The sequence below is a fragment of the Megalobrama amblycephala genome, linkage group LG23 (assembly GCF_018812025.1).
Source record: "Megalobrama amblycephala isolate DHTTF-2021 linkage group LG23, ASM1881202v1, whole genome shotgun sequence".
In the NCBI taxonomy this organism is placed as follows: domain Eukaryota; kingdom Metazoa; phylum Chordata; class Actinopteri; order Cypriniformes; family Xenocyprididae; genus Megalobrama; species Megalobrama amblycephala.
In genome coordinates, this window is record NC_063066.1 from 3,382,156 (window position 1) to 3,401,528 (window position 19,373).

The 19,373-nt window shown below is 34.5% G+C and overlaps 1 protein-coding gene across 8 annotated transcripts in view; it reads left to right on the forward strand.

Annotated features, from left to right (window-relative positions):
- Nucleotides 1-797: 797 nt before the first annotated feature.
- The window catches only part of enox2 (ecto-NOX disulfide-thiol exchanger 2), a 287,212-nt gene continuing 268,636 nt past the window's right edge, over nt 798-19,373 (forward strand). For 3 of the 8 annotated variants that reach the window (XM_048175874.1, XM_048175873.1, XM_048175875.1), the window contains exon 1: nt 798-1,042. In XM_048175874.1, coding sequence (XP_048031831.1) covers nt 813-1,042 — 230 coding nt within the window. In that variant the 5' untranslated portion in view covers nt 798-812. The remainder of the gene's footprint in view (nt 1,043-19,373) is intronic. The other 5 variants (XM_048175880.1, XM_048175883.1, XM_048175879.1 and 2 more) reach the window with 3 other exon arrangements.

Genomic DNA, 19,373 nt, shown 5'->3' on the forward strand with positions numbered 1-19,373 from the left:
GTGTTTTCTATGTGAATATATAGTAAAGTGTAATTTATTCCTGTGATCAAAGGTGAATTTTCAGCATCATTACTGCAGTCTTCAGTGTCACATGATCCTTCAGAAATCATTCTAATATGATGATTTGCTGCTCAAGAAAAAAAAAAGAAATTATCTTAGAATGATTTCTGAGACACTGATTAGAGTAATGGTGACTAAAATCCAGCTTTAATCAGGAATAAATTACATATTAACATATATTTACATAGAAAAGTTATTTAAATGGTAATAATATGTAACAATATTACATAGCAACCACATAGCAACACCCTAGCAACCATCTATCTATCTATCTATCTATCTATCTATCTATCTATCTATCTATCTATCTATCTATCTAATCTATCTATCTATCATCTCCAAACCAACAAACAAAAAAACAAACAAACAACAACAACAACAAAAAACAGCAACTGTTTTCAATAAGAAATGATCTTAGAATGATTTCTTAGACACTGATTGGAGTAATAGTGACTAAAATGCAGCTTTAATCGGGAATAAATTACATATTAACATATATTTACATAGAAAAGAGTTATTTTAAATGGTAATAATATTTCATAATATTACATTTTTCTGTGTTTTTGATCAAACAAATGCAGCTCAATAAAGAAAAACATTAAAACACCTTAAAATGCTGGTATTACAGTATTTTATAGAATACCATGACATTATTACTATAATAACATGTCCGAATAAAAACTTTTTATTAACACCACTGCGGCCTGTAGATGTCGCTGTGTTCTGCCCCGTTGCTCCTCCAGATTCCCACAATGCCTAGTGTTTACCTCGCTCAGAGTCTGACAGCACCGATGCTGCTCACTGGCTCTTCTAGTCACCGACTGGAGCCCCGCACATATCCAGCACACATTCAGCAGTGCTGCATGCACCGGACCGCCACCGTTTACCGACACAAACCAGCACAGTTCTCCAGACAAGCAGCTCTGGACAGTGTTCATGTTGGCGGAGGTGGCGCTGGACACTTCCTCGCTCCTGATCTGAGGTGAGCGCGTGTGCAAACTTATATGGATGTGATTGCAACACGAATGCAGGACTGAACTGCAAGTTTATGCTTTGGCATGTTATTACGAGCGCGCGCATCAGTCCACGCGCCGCACTGCGCTTTAAAACACTTTTAATATGTCTCGTGCTGTCATGTTTAATGCGAATGTAGGGTGTAGAGTCTAAATAAGATACACACTGTGTGTTTGACTTTTTATGTAGGTAATTTGGACAGCGTCTTAATGTTTTTGAGGAGTTTAATCGTTATATTACAAACAATACTAACTTTGTGTTAATCGCTACTGTTACTCGTAAAGGAGAAGTAACAATAATTATAGTAATTAGAATATTATGAATGATAATGCTGCCGGCTGTTGCGTCACTAGCAAACATGTAGCGATTCATTTGAGTCGGATCTTTTAAATCAAAACGACTCGCTCATGATTGATTCGTTCAGTAAGCGAGATTTGACTCGTGATGATTTGAGAACCGATTAGCAAAAGCTTCATGTTACATATCAACAACACACAGATATAGACGGATACATACATACATATATATATATATATATATATATATATATATATATATATATATATATATATATATTATTAAAACACTTTTTGAGTTATTGAATATTATTAATAACAATTGATATATTGTTTTTTAAATATTAAAAATAATAATTGACCCTTTTCACGGACTGTGATGACGCGTGATGACGCGTTTTAACGGTCATCAGAATCGTACATCTTGCGAAGTTTTTTATATTTTCATTTTTTTTTAAAATGTTTATACATCTATAACACTATACTTAGTATTGTATTACATTTTCATCAAAGTACAAAAAAAAAAAAAAACTAGTTAAGGCGGCTGTGAGGGTGTTGTGTGATTGACATTAAAGTTGACATACCGTATTTCTCTCTTCTGACGTTATCCATCTCTCTCTATTTTTTCCTCTTTTTGAAAGTTGTGAAAACACTGTTGTTGAGTTTTTCTTTTGCTATTTGAGAAAATGGGGACATAAAAATATATATTTAATGTATTCTCTCATTCACACAAATCTTATATTAATGTATAATAATCAGTTATATGACTTTTATTAACTGAACTGGCACATATGCATATGCATAAACATCATTATTGATACCTGTGATTATTGGAACGTTTATGATGTCATGCATGAGATGGGTAAAAAATACATGTATTGTTTAAACTTGTTTTTCTATATCATTTGCATCATTAATTCCTATTTTTTCTTTCTATGACATTATGGGTTTCGCTCTTCTCAGTTATTTAAACTGTAAAGTGTATTTAAAAAAAAAACTTTAATGGAGAAATTTCTCATTCCTTCCAGGTTTACATTAATGTTACCACACATTTTAGATCAGTTTAACCCTTATAGGGTCTTTTTAGACCCCAAACGACGTTTACTAAAATATATATTTTTTTTCAAATGTCATGAAACTTTGTAGAGTTGTTAACACTTTCTAGATCTACAAATAAAAAATGTTTTTATGTTAGTGTAGAAAAAAAAAGTCACACTCAGGGTCTTTGGGGTCTCCAGAGACCCCAGGCAACAAAATGTAATTTTGTAACAAAATAATTGTTTTTAAAAAAACAAATGTAATTTTACTCTGTTTATTAATGTTTTTACTTTATATTTGTGCAGTTTTTGGAGGATTTATCATATCTTTTAAATTTATATAAATAAATAAATAAATATTTTTTTAAATAGGTTTTTATACAAAAACAGCTTTTTATGTAAAATTCACTTTATAAAAGACCCACATTTCTGACTTTCATTCATGGGGTTAGCATGGATAATTTGACATGGTTTAGTGTGAGATTTTTGCTCATCTTTTGGAAAATCAGTTTTAAAAGTAAAAAAAAAAAGATCACTTTTACCAGTAGATGCTGCAGAGCTCCACTATTTGCTATTTGACTGACTGAAAGACATCTTTTCACAAGTTTTTTTCAGTTGGATTCATGAATGAATGAATGAGGCATTTATATATCGCTTTCATATGTGCTACTGTACACCCAAAGCGCTTTACAATCATATCAGGGGTCTCTCCTCATCCACCACCAGTGTGCAGCATCCACTTGGATGATGCGACGGCAGCCACAGTACAACGGCGCCAGTGCGCTCACCACACACCAGCTGTAGGTGGAGAGGAGAGAGAGTGAAAGAGCCAATTCAATGGATGGGGATTATTAGGAGGCCGTGATTGGTAAGGGCCTATGGAGGGAATTTGGCCAGGACACCGGGGTTACACCCCTACTCTTTACGAGAAGTGCCATGGGATTTTTAATGACCACAGAGAGTCAGGACCTCGGTTTAACGTCTCATCCGAAGGACATATCTAAATATTATGAAATCACAGTTATGACAATAAAAAAATACTTTTTTTTTGTCAAAGTTTAACATTTTTTTTGTACTGAAAAAAAAAAGTTTTTCAATAATGTTGATTTTGAGTATGAATTTTGTACATTTTCTAAGCGGGGTCCCACCATAATGAAACAATATTGAAGAAGTGATTTTTGTTTTTATCACAAAAAGTATTTTTTATTGTTATAATTGTGATTTCATAATATTTAGATATGAATCCAACTGAAAAAAAAAAAAAAAAAACTTGTGAAAAGATGTCTTTCAGTCAGTCAAATAGCAAATAGTGGAGCTCTGGAGCCATCTACTGGTAAAAGTGATAATTTTTTTACTTTTAAAATGCATTTTTCAAAAGATGGTCAAAAATCTTACACTAAACCATGTAAAATTATCCATGTTATCCCCATGAATGAAAGTCAGAAATGTGGGTCTTTTATAAAGTGAATTTTACATAAAAAGCTGTTTTTGTATAAAAACCTATTTTAAAAAATATGATAAATCCTCCAAAAACTGCACAAATGTCGAGTAAAAACATTAATAAAATTACTAAGTAAAATTACATTTGTTTTAAAAAAAACTATTATTTTGTTACAAAATTACTTTTTGTTGTCTGGGGTCTGTGGAGACCCCGAAGACCCTGAGTGTACTTCCCAAACGAAGACCGCACAAGGGTTAAGCTAAGCTGAAAAGTATTAAGTTTGCATTTTCATTGTCAAAATGCTTCACATTTGTCAGATTTTCCTCGGCTAATTTACTTGATTCAGTCTTACTGCAAGTAATTCTAAATAATTAGTTGAATTGTGCTGTATGACTGCTGACAGATAAACATTAAGATGTTTAGAGCAAAGTGATGTGATGCATTTAAACTGTTGTTAAATAAGCTTTATGACCATCTTAATATCCACACCAGGTGTGCTTGTAGAAATGGGCTCTTGGTAGAGTAATGATTTAATCGCTCCCCGTCTTGTTTTTCTCTGTGCTCTGCTTCTATATTGTAGGTTTTAAGTATTTTTAGAGTGCGGACCATGTGGAATGGCGCAAAGCGTGTGAGTGTCAGGACTGCACCAATCACATGAAAAGCTTTGTATCCTAGCAACACAAGAGATATGCACAACCGCTGGCTGCTATCAGTGGATGACAGATATAGGGCTTGTTGTCAATACGCTGATGACGGCCGTTTACTTGTAAACTTATCAAAGTTTGGGTTGTTTAGACTCACAAATGCTCAGATAGGTGATTCCAATGTTGTGCAAAACTATAAATATCGAATAAGGAGTGCATTCAAGTGGACATTTTGCACTTCTGCCATTCTTTTATCTGTTTAAAGGTATAGATATCTCAAAAATGCAGACTTTATAATTTTGAAACGTTAAGTATTGCCATTTCAGGTTTCAAAAAAGATGAAAAAGCATCACAAAAGTATCATGAATGTGGTCCATATAACTTGTGCACTATATTCTGAGTCTTCTAAAACCATCATTTCTTATAAACACTGACCTTTAGTTTGAAGTTTTTAGTTTGAAGCAAACTTTGGAAAAGGAATATTTATGATCTATGCAACTGAGCTGATAGAAAAAAAATGCAATGCATTTCTAGTTTCAACATTATTTGTTCTTCAGATATTCCTCTTTAAAAGAAAAAAGCTTCAGCTGTATGCAAAGTGATACACATTTTGTTTTTGACCACTGAAAATGTGTACAATTTACCAATTTACTCATGGAGCTGCATTAAGATCTCAATATCTCTGGGAATGAACCATCGAGGGCCTTTCAAATGAAGATGCAAAAAGAAAAGTTTGTTAAGAATCAGAATCTAAAAGGATATTAAGATATCTTTAATATTTCTTGAGTTACAGGCATGCAAACTTGAGGCAAAAACACACAAGAAGTGCTTTTTCTCCATTTTTGAACTGCCACCATTGGCATATATTGAAACAAAGATTGCTAAAGTCAACAGATTTTACTAATAGATCTACCAATCTCTGTGCAAAAATAAAATAATGATGCTGCCATCTTTCTAAAGTCATTTTTACACCCCTCTAATTTGGCTCCAAATCTCAGGTGAAAATGGTCATTTTGACCCCCTCTACAAAATAGTGGATTTCATCACTATTTATGTTTGTCGTTCTACAGAAAAAATATTAGGGTCAATTTTTTTTTTTTTGTCCAAAGGCCTTAATAATAATAAAAAACAAAGATATGACATCCAAAGTATGTAAGGTAGTACAACTAGATCTCCTATATTGAATATAAAGGTATTTTAAAGATTTTGAAGTGTCAAAAGGTTATTCGGTTTAACTGTCCAATTTCATTTGTGATTAAAATATCTTAAAATGTAATAAATGTATATATTTTTATTCTTGCATGATTTTTATAACATCATATATCAACATAGTGCAAAATGGTATTAAAATTATGTGTAGAAGTCGTTGCTTTGTTATGAGAAAGAATGTATGGAAAAATAATTTCATTGATGTCATTCGGAGTAACCGATATAAAGAGACCATTTTGAAACAAGTCATGCGGTCAATATTATGTGACAGGATGTGACATCATTCAGACACCTGCAAAGGACCACATGCTCATGAAGCAAAGTAACTAACTCTCTCTTAACTATTTGAAAAATTCATGTTTTCACTTGCTGGTCATCAGGCAAACATCAGGTCATTCGGTGCAACCGCTATAAAACATGGAAAATGTTGTAATGTTTTAAAAACTTGTGCTAAATATAAAATGTTTGAATGTCCTTTTGCTAGATATCAGCCTGTTAGCATTGTTTGAAAATATCGTCATTCGGTAAAACCAAAAGTGTCATTCGGTAAAACCGAAATTTTGGTTAAACCAAATGAATTTTTTGTGACAAATCTTGTAAAAAAAATGACAAAATCAGTTGTAATATATTATAAAAATCACATAATCTCATTGTTAACACTTAATAAAACTTCTAATTAATTGCATCTTCATAATGTTTTAAAAAGCTTATTTGTCAATGACCCATTAACAAAATCCTAAATCTGAGCCAAGGAAACTTTCCGAAATTTGGTTGATTTGACACGGAATGATCCAACCGCTTTTTGATACTTCTGCATCCTTTTTGAAGCTTGAAAGCTTGTTATTGCATAGAAGAATGGCTTTTTTTTTTTGCATATTTGGGTGAACTATTCCTTCCTTCATCCCAAGTTTCTAAGATGACTTATATTTTATCCCAGCATATTTATTCCCCTCTTATCCTTTAAGTTTCAGTTTAATGTTCCTGGTCTGAGATGGATTTGTGCCCTTCTTCACTCAAATACTAAGCTGCTCAGGCTTCACTTCATTTAAGGTTTATCAGTTGTTGAAGTCATTGTATTCCTCCGGCTGAAGTGTAGAGCGAGCAGTGTGTCTGTGGCTCTCAGTTTTGTGTTGCACTGTAGTCTGTTCTTGTAGACCTCAATTTGCTGTTCTTAACACTGCTGCTTACTCTGTGCAGCGAGGACTTAGATTAAATCCAGGCTTAGATCCTGCCTAGTCTTTGACTAAAGGAAATAGGGGATCAGCAGTGAATGTGTTTATTTCCTTATGCTTGTTTGATTTTCGGCTGTTCAAGAGGAAATTACTGCAGGCTTTTAAATATATCTTTGTGTATCGTTTTATCCTGCCTTACAGCATTCAAAGAGATGTTTAATGGTGAGAGGGTTTGGATACCAGTCACATAAAGGGATTTATTTCACATTTTCCAGCTTTATAAGGACTATTCATAAGTGTTTACGTTCAAAGACGGCAAATATGTATGATTCAGAGCAACAACTTCTTTACAGGAAACAAAAGTAAAAAAGTGTGCAGGATCCAGTAATCTCTGGATTGAAAGAAAAGAACATTTCTCATCATAACCTTCTAAATGCACACATGCTCGTCTCTTAATGGAGGACATTCACACAGCTCAAAGGTTCGAGCATGAAGGATGCATTGGTTAGTCAAGGGTAGAACGTCCATCAGCACTTGCGTGGCTTTTAGATTTGTTTTGTTGGTTTATGTTGTATTGCGAGAGATAGCAGGTGTCATTTGAATATTCTTTCAAGCAGAAATACACTTTCACAAAGCTCGCTTCTCTCTCTCCTCACAAAAATAGAAATGAGCAAGCGTTTCCCTTTTGACATTCCTCTGATAAGATAATCAATGAACCATGGTTGGTCATTGAGTGGAAGGTGTGTGCGCTTAATACTAAAAGCCTTCTGTCACTGACAAATTCATTGTATGAATTTGCTGTTGCTCATTTCACTGAAGAAGCTTTTACATAGGGAGCCATTTTGACAGCTTAATTTTAACATTTTAAGACAGAATAGACGTGATTGCTGGATGGAATCACTAATGAGTTGTCAAGATTTTTTCGGGGCTTTGATAGCAGCATGAAAGCATGCATTCGATTCCAAAACAATAAAAATAATTTTCCATTTGTACAAATTATCATTTGGGTTTATAATTAATGGAGAGATGGTTTCAGTCTAATAGTATTATTTGATTTCAGATAAGTAAAAGTAAATGGCCCCAAAAAGTCATTTTAAGCCATGTTGAAGAAAGTGGCATTTATTGTAAGAAAAATGATTTTTCAAGCAAAACGTGTCCAAAAGTTTTTTTTTTTTTTTTTTTTTTTTTTTTTTTTAAACGAATGACCATTTAGATCAAGTATTATTACCAGAGTAAATCACAGACAGAATTCAGACAAAATTATCAAACGTAGGTAGTTACAGAAACTCAAGAAAAGCAAGTCTGAAATGAGCTAACATGCCTAAAAAAACTTTGAAGAGTCTCAAAATAATTGTCAGATGGAGAGAAGACGTGAACTGTGATCTGCTGCTAAGTAACAGAAATAAAGCATATGCAAAAAAAGCAACTGGCATTTAAAAAAGTAAGTTTTTAGTGGTTTACTTCTCTTAATTGATGAAGTTTGGCAGTTTCTTTGACAGCGGCACTGGTGAGGATCATAGAGAAATGCAGTCAAATGCAACAAATTCATTTGTTTTCATCAGTTTAAATATTCAGCGCAAGAAGACGCGAAATTTGTTGAGACATACAAAATTATGTTAAAGGGGTGGTTGATTGATTTCACTTTTTTAACTTTAGTTAGTGTGTAATGTTGCTATTTGATCATATATACAACATCTGCAAAGTTACGACGCTCAAAGTTCAATGCAAAGGGAGATATTTTCTTTTAAATTACTACAACAAACGGCTGGTAGGGACTACAACAAGCTTCTTCCTGGGTTAGTGACATCACAAACCTTAATTTACATAAACCCCGCCCCCGAGAACACACAACAAAGGGGGCGGGGCCATGTTGGGCTGCTTTAGAGAAGAGGAAGAGTTGTTGTAGTAGAGTGTTGTTGACATGCCGTCATTTTACGCCAAACGAGGGTCAATTCAACACAAAAGATGAACATGACGACACATGCTAGTGGATGAGTTGAATCAACTCCACAGCAACTACATAAATTTATCCACTAACCATTCAGAAACGTCTAAAAGTTGTAACTTCTTCCTGAGTCTCTCCATCAGTGTCGACTCCGGTTTGAACAATGTAAGGCTGAACACTTTCGTCATTTTGGCTGCGTGAGATTCTCCAGCTTTGTTGTTGTTGAGCTGTTAAAGCTCCGCCCTCTTCTGGAAAGGGGGCGGGAGCAGCAGCTCATTTGCATTTAAAGGGACACACACAAAAACGGCGTGTTTTTGCTCACACCCAAATAGGGGCAAATTTGACAAGCTATAATAAATGATCTGTGGGGGATTTTGAGCTGAAACTTCACATTCTGGAGACACCAGAGACTTATATTACATCTTGTAAAAGGGGCATTATAGGTCCTCTTTAAAATGCTCGTCTTTGCAAATATGCACGTTAACACAGAGGCTAATGTCTTTTGTGAATGCAAACAATTGAGAAAGGAAATGGATGCATATCATTATATTGGATCCGTGCATTCAGTCTTAAAGTGACCGTAGCCTTATATTCTGTGTCATTAATGTTAATCAAACAACTAAATACAAAGAAATCACTTTTGTATTAAGCTTTAACACAGATTAATTACATTTAATTTATACAGTTAAGGCTATATGCAGTTATGTTTTACATTTGATTATTCAGTTTCCATATCTAAATACTGTTAGACTTACCTGAAAAAAGCAAAGCAAAACAAAAGCTTATTGTGTTTATCTATGCTTGTAATTTTTTTATTATTTGCTCTGCAGATTCACTCCCCTACAAAATCACCCCAATCATTCTAGAATTACTAATTCTTTCCAAATAGAGCTATTCAAGTCATCTGGTTTAAAGTGTTTTCGTATCGCAATTGCAGAAAATCAAAATGTCGTGCAGCCCTAAAATACATCTATGTAAATAAATAAATAAAATCGGTGGAGTGAATTATATAATGGCTCTTAAAGAATTTTGGGCTAAAAGCTAAGCTGAAAATGTTCTTGACAGGTTTTGTGAGATTCCCCTGTTACTGGTTGTGCTGCTAAAGACAAGAATGAAGAGGTGTCCTTTGACATATTGAAATGTTGTAGAGTAGATTTTACATTAAAATGACAATGTAAGATCTTTTGTAGTGCTGCAGTGTAAATGTCAGTCAGGCGACGGGGAATATTAATGAAAGCAGAGGTTTTACCGAGATGACACTTGTGCAAATATCTCTAATATGAGACATTTATGAGCAGACTGCAGCGGAAACACTGGGCCGGCCCTCTGACTCATTAAACACCATGAATCTACAGACATTCAGCTGTTACTGGGTTTGTTTTACCTTGATCTTGGATTGACCTTTTTTGATTGGTGAAAGGAATTACTTACTGGGCTATTAATTATAATATTTTTCAAATAGCGGGCATCACAGATGTTGCGTTTGTTTTGAGTCAAAAAAATCAAACAAACAAACAAAAAACACTTAGATTGTGCATTTGTGTTTTCAAGTGGGGATTGCAAATTGCAATGTAAAACATTGAAACATTACAGTTTGTTCCAGATGGTTGAAGATGCTGCTTTTTACTGCCGATCTGATTAAATTATGCATTGTGTCCATGTGTAATCAAGACTCCTTAAACAAATCAACTGATCCGTGCAATGTTGAGTTTTATATTACACCTTCATTTAGAGGAAAAACTAGATATTGCACATTTTTATTTGGCCTAGTTTCTTCCACTCCTAAAGTTTCTTTATTGTTGCATTTGTCTATCTTTGCCACTGCCAATTAAAGTGCAAATCCGTAACAAGAATTTGAGGAAATATTGAAAAGATGTCTCAGAAATATTGGCAAAATCAGGTGCCTGCCAACGAATGCAGGTGTGCTGGGACGTGTCGTAACTCTGATGGAAGATTAACGGTGAAACAGCATTCTTCCTACAAGTCACAGCCGTGACAGAAAGTCAGTCTGAGGTTTGTGATCTTTCTCTGTTACTGGTTGAATAGCTTCATCTCCTGCTCTAAGATACAGTTAATAGTAAACTTCAGCTCTTTATTACTGGCTAAAAGAGGATGGTGGCAATTTAGTAATATGTAAATAGTTTCAAATGACAAGTTGTGATGAATTGCAATTGTGTCACAATATATTGCTAAACAAAAATGGAACAATATGCATCCTGGATAGTTCACACAAAATTCAATTTTTAGAGCAATTTAATTTAGCGTCAAATATAGGACTGGGACGATACACCAGATTCGATACTATTGCAATACTAGGGTGCCGATATGATATGTATTGCCATTTTTTTTTTTTTTTAATTATTGCGATTCTACAAATATTGTGATTCGATATTGCAATGTATTGCAATTTTGCTTTCTTTTTTTAACACTATACCATCGGGAGAAGTTGAATCATACACTTGTACAGACTGTATATGATGTATAAGATGTCATTTTTACAACAACAATTCATCACATCTTTCTGTGTTTAATTTCAGAAGCATAATGCATTACAATACTACATTCTCCTGAATAAATGATTTAATGACAAACACATTTTTAACAGTCATTTGTCACCACCTAGTGGCAACAATGTAAACGATATAGTCGTTATTTGATGCACCGTTTTTGAAAGGTGATAACTATTCTGATCGCTACCTTAGACATCAGTGATTATATAGGAATTATAAACATTTATCCCAGTACTTGTATGATAATTTGAACTTTGTGTCACAGAAATATACTATGAGTTGAAATAATAATTTATTTTGAATTAGTATCGATTCTGGAATAAAAAAATTGATTTTAAAATCGTAAACAAAATCGCAATGCAATTTATTTGATGCAATGGTGCATCAAATATCGTATACTCAGAAGGTCTCAAAATTAAGCTTCCATGTTTAATAATTATTTTTAATAAATTAAAAATAAATTAATTTATTCTAGCCAATCACAGAAATATCTGTTGAGCGTGTGAACACAATGGCCAATCAGAGGAGTTTAAGAATCCACTCAACAGCGCTCAAAATGCTACAAGGAAATGCTGATATCGTCACTTTTTTTTTTTTACGTTTTCAGTACCGAAGTCGGTATTTTTGACAACACTACTTTAAATCTATTTTGGCTTTGTTCAAAGTATCGTGAGATTAGTATCGTGTATCAAACCAAATCCTGACATAGCATCCTTTGTAGCAACGTTTTTGGCATGAAATATACTCTGTGCTGTAACTCGCATTAGTATGTACGATGAGATTTCACTCATGAATGCGTTGGCCAAGCATTTGCATTTGCATGCTCATGTAGAGAGAGTTTCTGGCCTTAGTTTGGGAATATGACTGTCCAAGCAGACCAAAAAATCCAATCAGTGGGTGGAATAATGTGGTGAGGTCCTTACTGCAGACACATTTCATGCGGTCACGTTGAACATATGTGGTTGCTAGACTTTAAGGAGTATTTCCCTCGCAGACCTGTCCTCTTTTTAAAGCAGTATTTTTTTTTTTTTCCTCCCATGATGATTTCAGCGTCACTTCCATTACCTCCAGTGAGTGTCAGAGCCAAGGGATTTCAGTCTTAATCTCATCCATATGAAAGCAGTGCCATGAGAGGTTTTCTTCCAGTGGTTTGAGAAGTGCACTATTCTGAATAATATAAACTGTTGATCTTTTAAATGTTGTTAAAGGACAGCATGACTCTGCTGAAGTGGGACTTGTCTCCAGTTGTGTCTGCTACTGATAAGGATAAAAAAACATGCTGTTTTATTTTATTATTGTGAGCATTGCTATGCAGTTGGAAGCTTGTTCGTGCTCAGATTGAATGTGCAAATAGTCTGGTCTCTAGATGTATTTTGTGTCCATCCTTCAATTTAAGTGGGATATATCATGAAAATCTGACTTTTTCCGTGTTTAAGTGCTATAATCGGGTCTCCGGTGCATCTACCAACCCAGAAAACGTGAAAAAGGACAATCCAGTAACTTTGTTTTGGTAAGCCTTTCTCTGCAAGCATGTGAAAAAATGAGTCGCTCAGATTTTGCTCCCCTTGTGACGTAGGAAGGGGATCTTATTATAATATTACCGCCCCTTAATCTGCATGTTTCCACCCATGGCATCATCATTTTGTTTTCGCAAGCAAAAACGGTGACTCCGGTTTGAACAATGTAAGGCTGAACACCGTTACTGACAATCCTCATTTTGGCTGCGTGAGATTCTCCAGCTTTGTTGTTGTTGAGCTGTTAAAGCTCCGCCCTCTTCTGGAAAGGGGGCGGGAGCAGCAGCTCATTTGCATTTAAAGGGGGACACACAAAAATGGTGTGTTTTTGCTCACACCTAAATATGGGGCAAATTTGACAAGCTATAATAAATGATCTGTGGGGTATTTTGAGCTGAAACTTCACAGACACATTCTGGAGACACCAGAGACTTATATTACATCTTGTGAAAGGGGCATAATAGGTCCTCTTTAATTGGTAAGATGTTCAGTCCGTTTTACATCCAGTGGACAACAATTTTAAGTCAGATCACCTGGTAAAGTAATAACACATCTCTCTGATTTGAGATATTCATGTTTCTCACAGACGGCAGCAGGAATATTAGGCTGCTGTCACTTTAAGACCGAATGCACACTATAGTTATATGCATCCATTTCTTTCTCATTTGCTTACATTCATGTAAGCTAAAAGCCGATTGTGTTTATGAGGGTACTTGCAGAGATAGGCATTTTAACATAATTTTGCATGTATGTGTCGAGAATAAATTTAGTTCTCTTTCGCGTCCTCTTGGGCTCGTTTTGGCTCGATTGGTTTAAAATCCCTTGAGTGTTTAAACTGACAGGATCTAAAACATGCAAATGATAAACTTCCCCTCTACGATGGTTAACACTCTGAGGTCTGAAGGTATCGCCGGCGATACCACCGTGGTTTTTTCTTATCAGTGTGAAAGAGACTCAAAATACTCCGTCAATGTTGCACATACAATTAAGAGTTATACACCATTTTAATCTGTGGAATATCTTCTTTCATTTGTGTACACTCAGAGTAAAAACAAAATGCTCTTTGTAAAATAAAGAAAACTAACATGATGCGTGATCTCTCCTCTCCCTCTGAACGAAGTCCAATCTGATAGTTCTTAGAAAATGAAGTGTAACTTAGTGAATACTAATCACAAAAAATTCATACTCATGTCTAACAAAACGTTGAAATGTCAGGTTTTAAAACATGTAAGTCAAATCGAAAACAAACCTTCTGTGTTTATGTAATCTGTATGAAAAGAGAGCCATGTCAGAAGTCCGTGATTCAGCTCATTATCTGCTAATGCGGCCACGCCCACGGAGCCAGCGCTATTCAGACGCAAATTCAGAGGCAATACATGCATTCATCATCTCAATCGTGTATTTATTGTCTTCAAAAGTGTTTTGAATAGCCATATTTAGCGATCTCTTGCCTCTGTTAGTTCCTTGATTGTCACATGATATTCCTCTTCTTTTACTGAGGCATTTGTGGACAAAAGGGGCAGAGCGCCCTCCGGCTGCAAGTATGAATGATGAAAACACAGTATCCAGCACTCATAGTAATGACAATAAATATAGAATAATAAATATTATCTCTGTATAGAAAATTGATATAAACATATGAGAATCCATCAATATTTCTCCAAATGTGTATGCTTTTAAGCATATTAAGAAATTATGGTCAATATAAGATTTTAAGAGTCAAAATGTGAAGCTTGAGTCTTAGATCTTTTTAATGATGTATAGTTTGTCAACTGCACATCAACATTTAGGCTCTATAATATAACAAATATAGTAGCCTGTATGAAATGCCCTAGAGGTAGGAATGTTCAGACGCTTTGCATCACAGAAATACATTATATTTTAAAGTATATTAAAATAGAAAACCATTATTTGGTTAGAGACTTGAGACTTCTTTTAAAAACATTATAATGGCATTATAATGTGTTCAATCTTTTGACTGGTACTGTAATTTAACATAGGCCTATACAAAATTTTCTTCATATCATGTGCAATAATACGTGCATGCATGAGATCACAAAAATCATGTTTTTTTTGTCCTGAGTGGACTTTAATCGTGTTATTAGCATGATCACAGAGGGTTTTTTCACAGCCTACCTGACTGAAAGGCCTCATTAATATGCAAGTCATTTCAGGTCATTATTATTCAATTCTTTTGTCTTCTCAGGTGAGAATCACCCATTATACATGAGGATTCCCGCCTCCTCGCATACTGTGTTTCTTGACCAAAAGTGTCTTAGAAAATTTAAATCTCTCTATTGTTTTATATGAAGGAGTAGGAAGGATAATTTTTACTTCATTCTGAAGCAAAAACTCTAGTCTACAACCTCCAATACCAAGAAGTCTTATGAACACAGATTTAATATACTTTTTTTGGCCTTATTTCAGTGACTTAAGTTTTTTGTTTTTTCAATAACCACGCATAAACGTTATTCCTTCAAAAACACAAACATGTACATACATGTTCCTCACATATTATTGTAGCCTAGTTTGTGCTGAATACAGTGTAATGACACTTTTTCCATTAATATGTTTATGAACAACTGAAAAAAGCACAAATGTCAGGGCATGTCAAAACTTCTCCAGGGCCCCAAAAATCCTCAGACCCCTGAGGGTTAAACTTTGCAAACAATAGGATAGCACACTGCCACCTACCGGTGAACTTCGGAGCAGCAGCAGCATATCAAGTACCGCAAAATCATGATATCGTACCGATTGAAATAAAATATATACCAGTATTTTCCCAGTACCGTTATACCACAACTCTATTCCCAAGTAATGTGTTTAAATTATTATTAAGCGCATTTATTTGTCATTCTCAATTCTCTTAGTTAATCATTGGTTTTTAGTGCTTAGGGGGTGGTGTTGAGTTCCTGTGATATTGCTTCTTCCTGCTTTCACTGTTGTTGAAGTGCCTGACTTGAGAAAACATCACACTCTGACCTCAGTGGAACGTGTTTTGAAAGCCTTGGGCCACACTCACTGTCCTTTGCAGACATTGTTATAATGTTTGAAACAATAGTCCCATTTAGGAGACATTTATTTTCTGTCTCGGCTGCTGTTGTATTTGTTCATCTTCTAGAAGGGCCTCTCATCACAGAAGGTTGTTGACCCTCAAGGGCAGTAAGAAAATAAGAGAGATGTAGATGGGAATTGATGTCAGCCTCACCGATCAATAGGGCTGTTTGGTCTTCACGTGCCCATCAGAACAAGCTTTGCCTTTCATAAACGTTCTCTTTGTATTTTTATATGGTTTTGAAAAACATTTATATAATTTTCTTCGAATTTAGTTCCAATTTAATGTCTCTTGAAAAAAAATGACATGTGGTGTAACCGCCATGTAAAAAGTAATAACATATTTTCTTTACACTTTTAAATGTTTTTTGTGAAAATTTTTTATTTACTTTTCAAATATTGTGAATTATTAAATCATAAATATTATACAGTTTGAGGAGTCGCACCACATGACATTTTACACATTGAACTAAATCGAATTAACTGATATTTTAAGAAATTTATTGATCTTGACACTGTCATGAGGGTCTGCGGGGTCATTTTTGTGACATGATTTCCTGTTTTATTTTCTACATGTTTTTGCATGTTATTTTGAGAACTTAACTTTGATTGATGGACAGAATATGAAATATAAAAATGAATTTCAATACAAAAATTAAAAACCTGCTCATTATAGAAGGGTTTTATGCAAGTCAATGACGAATAAGGTTTTTAAAATTGCAAAAACATAATGGAGATATAATGAATAATTAAGTTTTATTAAGTGTTAACAATGAGATTATGTGGTTTTTATAATCAATCAACACTGATTTTGTCATTTTTTACAAGATGGACAAAATTTGTCACCAAAAAATTTCGGTTTTACCGAATGACACTTTTGGTTATACCAAATGACGATATTTTCAAACAATGCTAACAGGCTAATATCTAGCTAGCTAGCTAGCAAAAGGACAATCAAACATTTAATATTTAGTACAAGCTTTTAAAATATTACAACATTTTCCATGTTTTATAGCGGTTGCACCGAATGACCTGATGTTTCGGGACACGCGTATGAACAAAACATGAATTTTTCAAATAGTTAAGAGAGAGTTAGTTACTTTGCTTCACGACCATGTGGTCCTTTGCAGGTGTCTGAATGATGTCACATGATACTGACCACATGACTTGTTTCAAAATGCTCCCTTTATATCGGTTACTCCGAATGACATCAATTAAATTCATTTTTCCAGACATTATTTCTCATAACAAAGCAACGACTTCTACACATAATTTTAACACCATTTCACACTATGTTGATATATGATGTTATAAAATCATGCAAGAATAAAAATATATACATTTATTACATTTTAAGATATTTTAATCACAAATGAAATTGGACGGTTAAACCGAATGACCTTTTGACACTTCAAAATATTTAATATACTTTTATACTTTTAAAATATAATTAAGTCCTTTTTGGATTCTGTAAAAGAGATCTAGTTGTACTACCTTACATATTATGGATGTCATATCTTTGTTTTTTATTATTACTAATGCCTTTGGACAGAAAAATGACCCATCACGTCATTGACCCATGTATAACTTGCATTTTAAATGCAGTTTTGAATAAATTATTGCATGCAGAAAAAAGGAGTGTCATGTCATTGACCCTATATGAGTAAAACACTTAATAATGATGTTTCATAAGAGTATCATATTCATTGAATTTCAATATTTGGACACTGCAGCTCATCAACACACATATAGGCCGTGCTTTTTAATCAGGGATCTTTTCTCTCAAGAGTTGTACTTGAGAGGCTGATAATTTATGCATTATATAATATATTATCCACAATAATCCTTATGAGGGTCTCAGAAAATCACCTGTCATCTCAAGCGAGAGCTCTGTGCTCTAATTGGCCTCCCACTGTTTATTGCAGAGGCGGCATGATTGAGCAACAGAGCGATGACTCTCACACCGGTCATTTAGCCACGACACCTGGAAGCCGGAGTGGTCAGGTAGCGTCATTATATTCACTTCAAGAAATTCATTAGAGTTCATCCTCGCCTGAAATTGAATCGTGCAATTGATCTCGTAGGCATTCAGACATCTTTGTAAAGTTTCAGATGCTTGATAAGATGTCATGAAGATCACACTATTTGTAATATTGTTTTTATCAAGGCGCAATTTCACAGACTTGAAATAATAAGCATCAATCTGCATAAATCTCTTCAACAATGCTGAGGTTTTTGCATAAAGCCGTTCTGATTTGTTTGCATTGGCATAGTGGAAATATGTTCAGATAAAGACGTTTAATCTGTCCCTCTCATCTGTTAAAGATCCTTTTAAAGTTGAACATGAGTAAACTTTTTTTTCTTTTGGATGAAACGAGAGTGGCTGTTGTCAATCCCTAGAGAGATATAAATATAGCAACGTTAAAGACTCTTTCTTTCAAAGCCTGAAGGAGAAGTTCATGCAGATGCAACGTGTGGGTGCCTTTGCTATTTTTAACAATGTCATTTGAATCACAGACCTGTCTTTATTCTCAGATATTAGTGTCTCGGATAACTTGAGTTGGTTTGATGTGTTTCAGGATGTGGGTTATCCAGAGTGATTGGGTCGAATAGTCTGGAGTCATTGGGCGCATTGTAATCGTTTTGTTAGGGAACTTGTTTTTGTCTGTTCCTGTTGTATGATGTCCTTTAAGTGCATACGTTTCACTCCTGTTTCACTCCTGACTTGGGATCTTTATCTATTATAGTTTATTCTTTAAATAAGAGGATTTCTTTGTCAAAAGAACTTATAATAGATGAAGTAATGACCCATTTGTTCAAGTTTAGATGGTTAGTTCACCCAAAAATGAAAATTCTGTCATCATTTATTCACCCTCAAACCTGTATGAATTTCTTTGTTATATGCATCTGGTGAGATCATGTCCTGTTTTTGGTTTGTTTAGATGTCTTTGGTCCGTGTTGCGTTCATATTTCAGTCAAACCACACCAGAGTTCTTTGGAAGCAATTTAAATTCAATCCGAACTCTGGAGCACACCAAACAAGAGGACTGAGAAGTGGGTCTCGGTTCGGTTGTTTGGTGCGCTCTAGGGTTCGGATTGCAGCATTCACGCTTATTCAAATGAACTAATTGAGCCTTCGCACTAGAGTTCGTTTTAATCCAACTAAAACTGCTAAGTGTGAATACACCCTAAAAGTACTTGGACTTTGTAGAGCATAGACACATTCATTGTTAATCTATAATTGAATAAAGTGGCATAGCTCTGGTTTAAAGTGTTGTCTGTCAGCTAAATTTCAGATGTACTTTGGTTTGACTGTGTTTAATTGCCTTGAAACTACAGCAGATTGTAGAACATTATGCACAAAAGACACTTGAATTGGTTGAAGTCTCTGATCCATAAACCTGATTTAGATGGCTCTCCTGCCAGAAATCTCCTGCCTTTTTCCTCAATGTTTTTTTTTTTTTTTTTTTTTTTCAT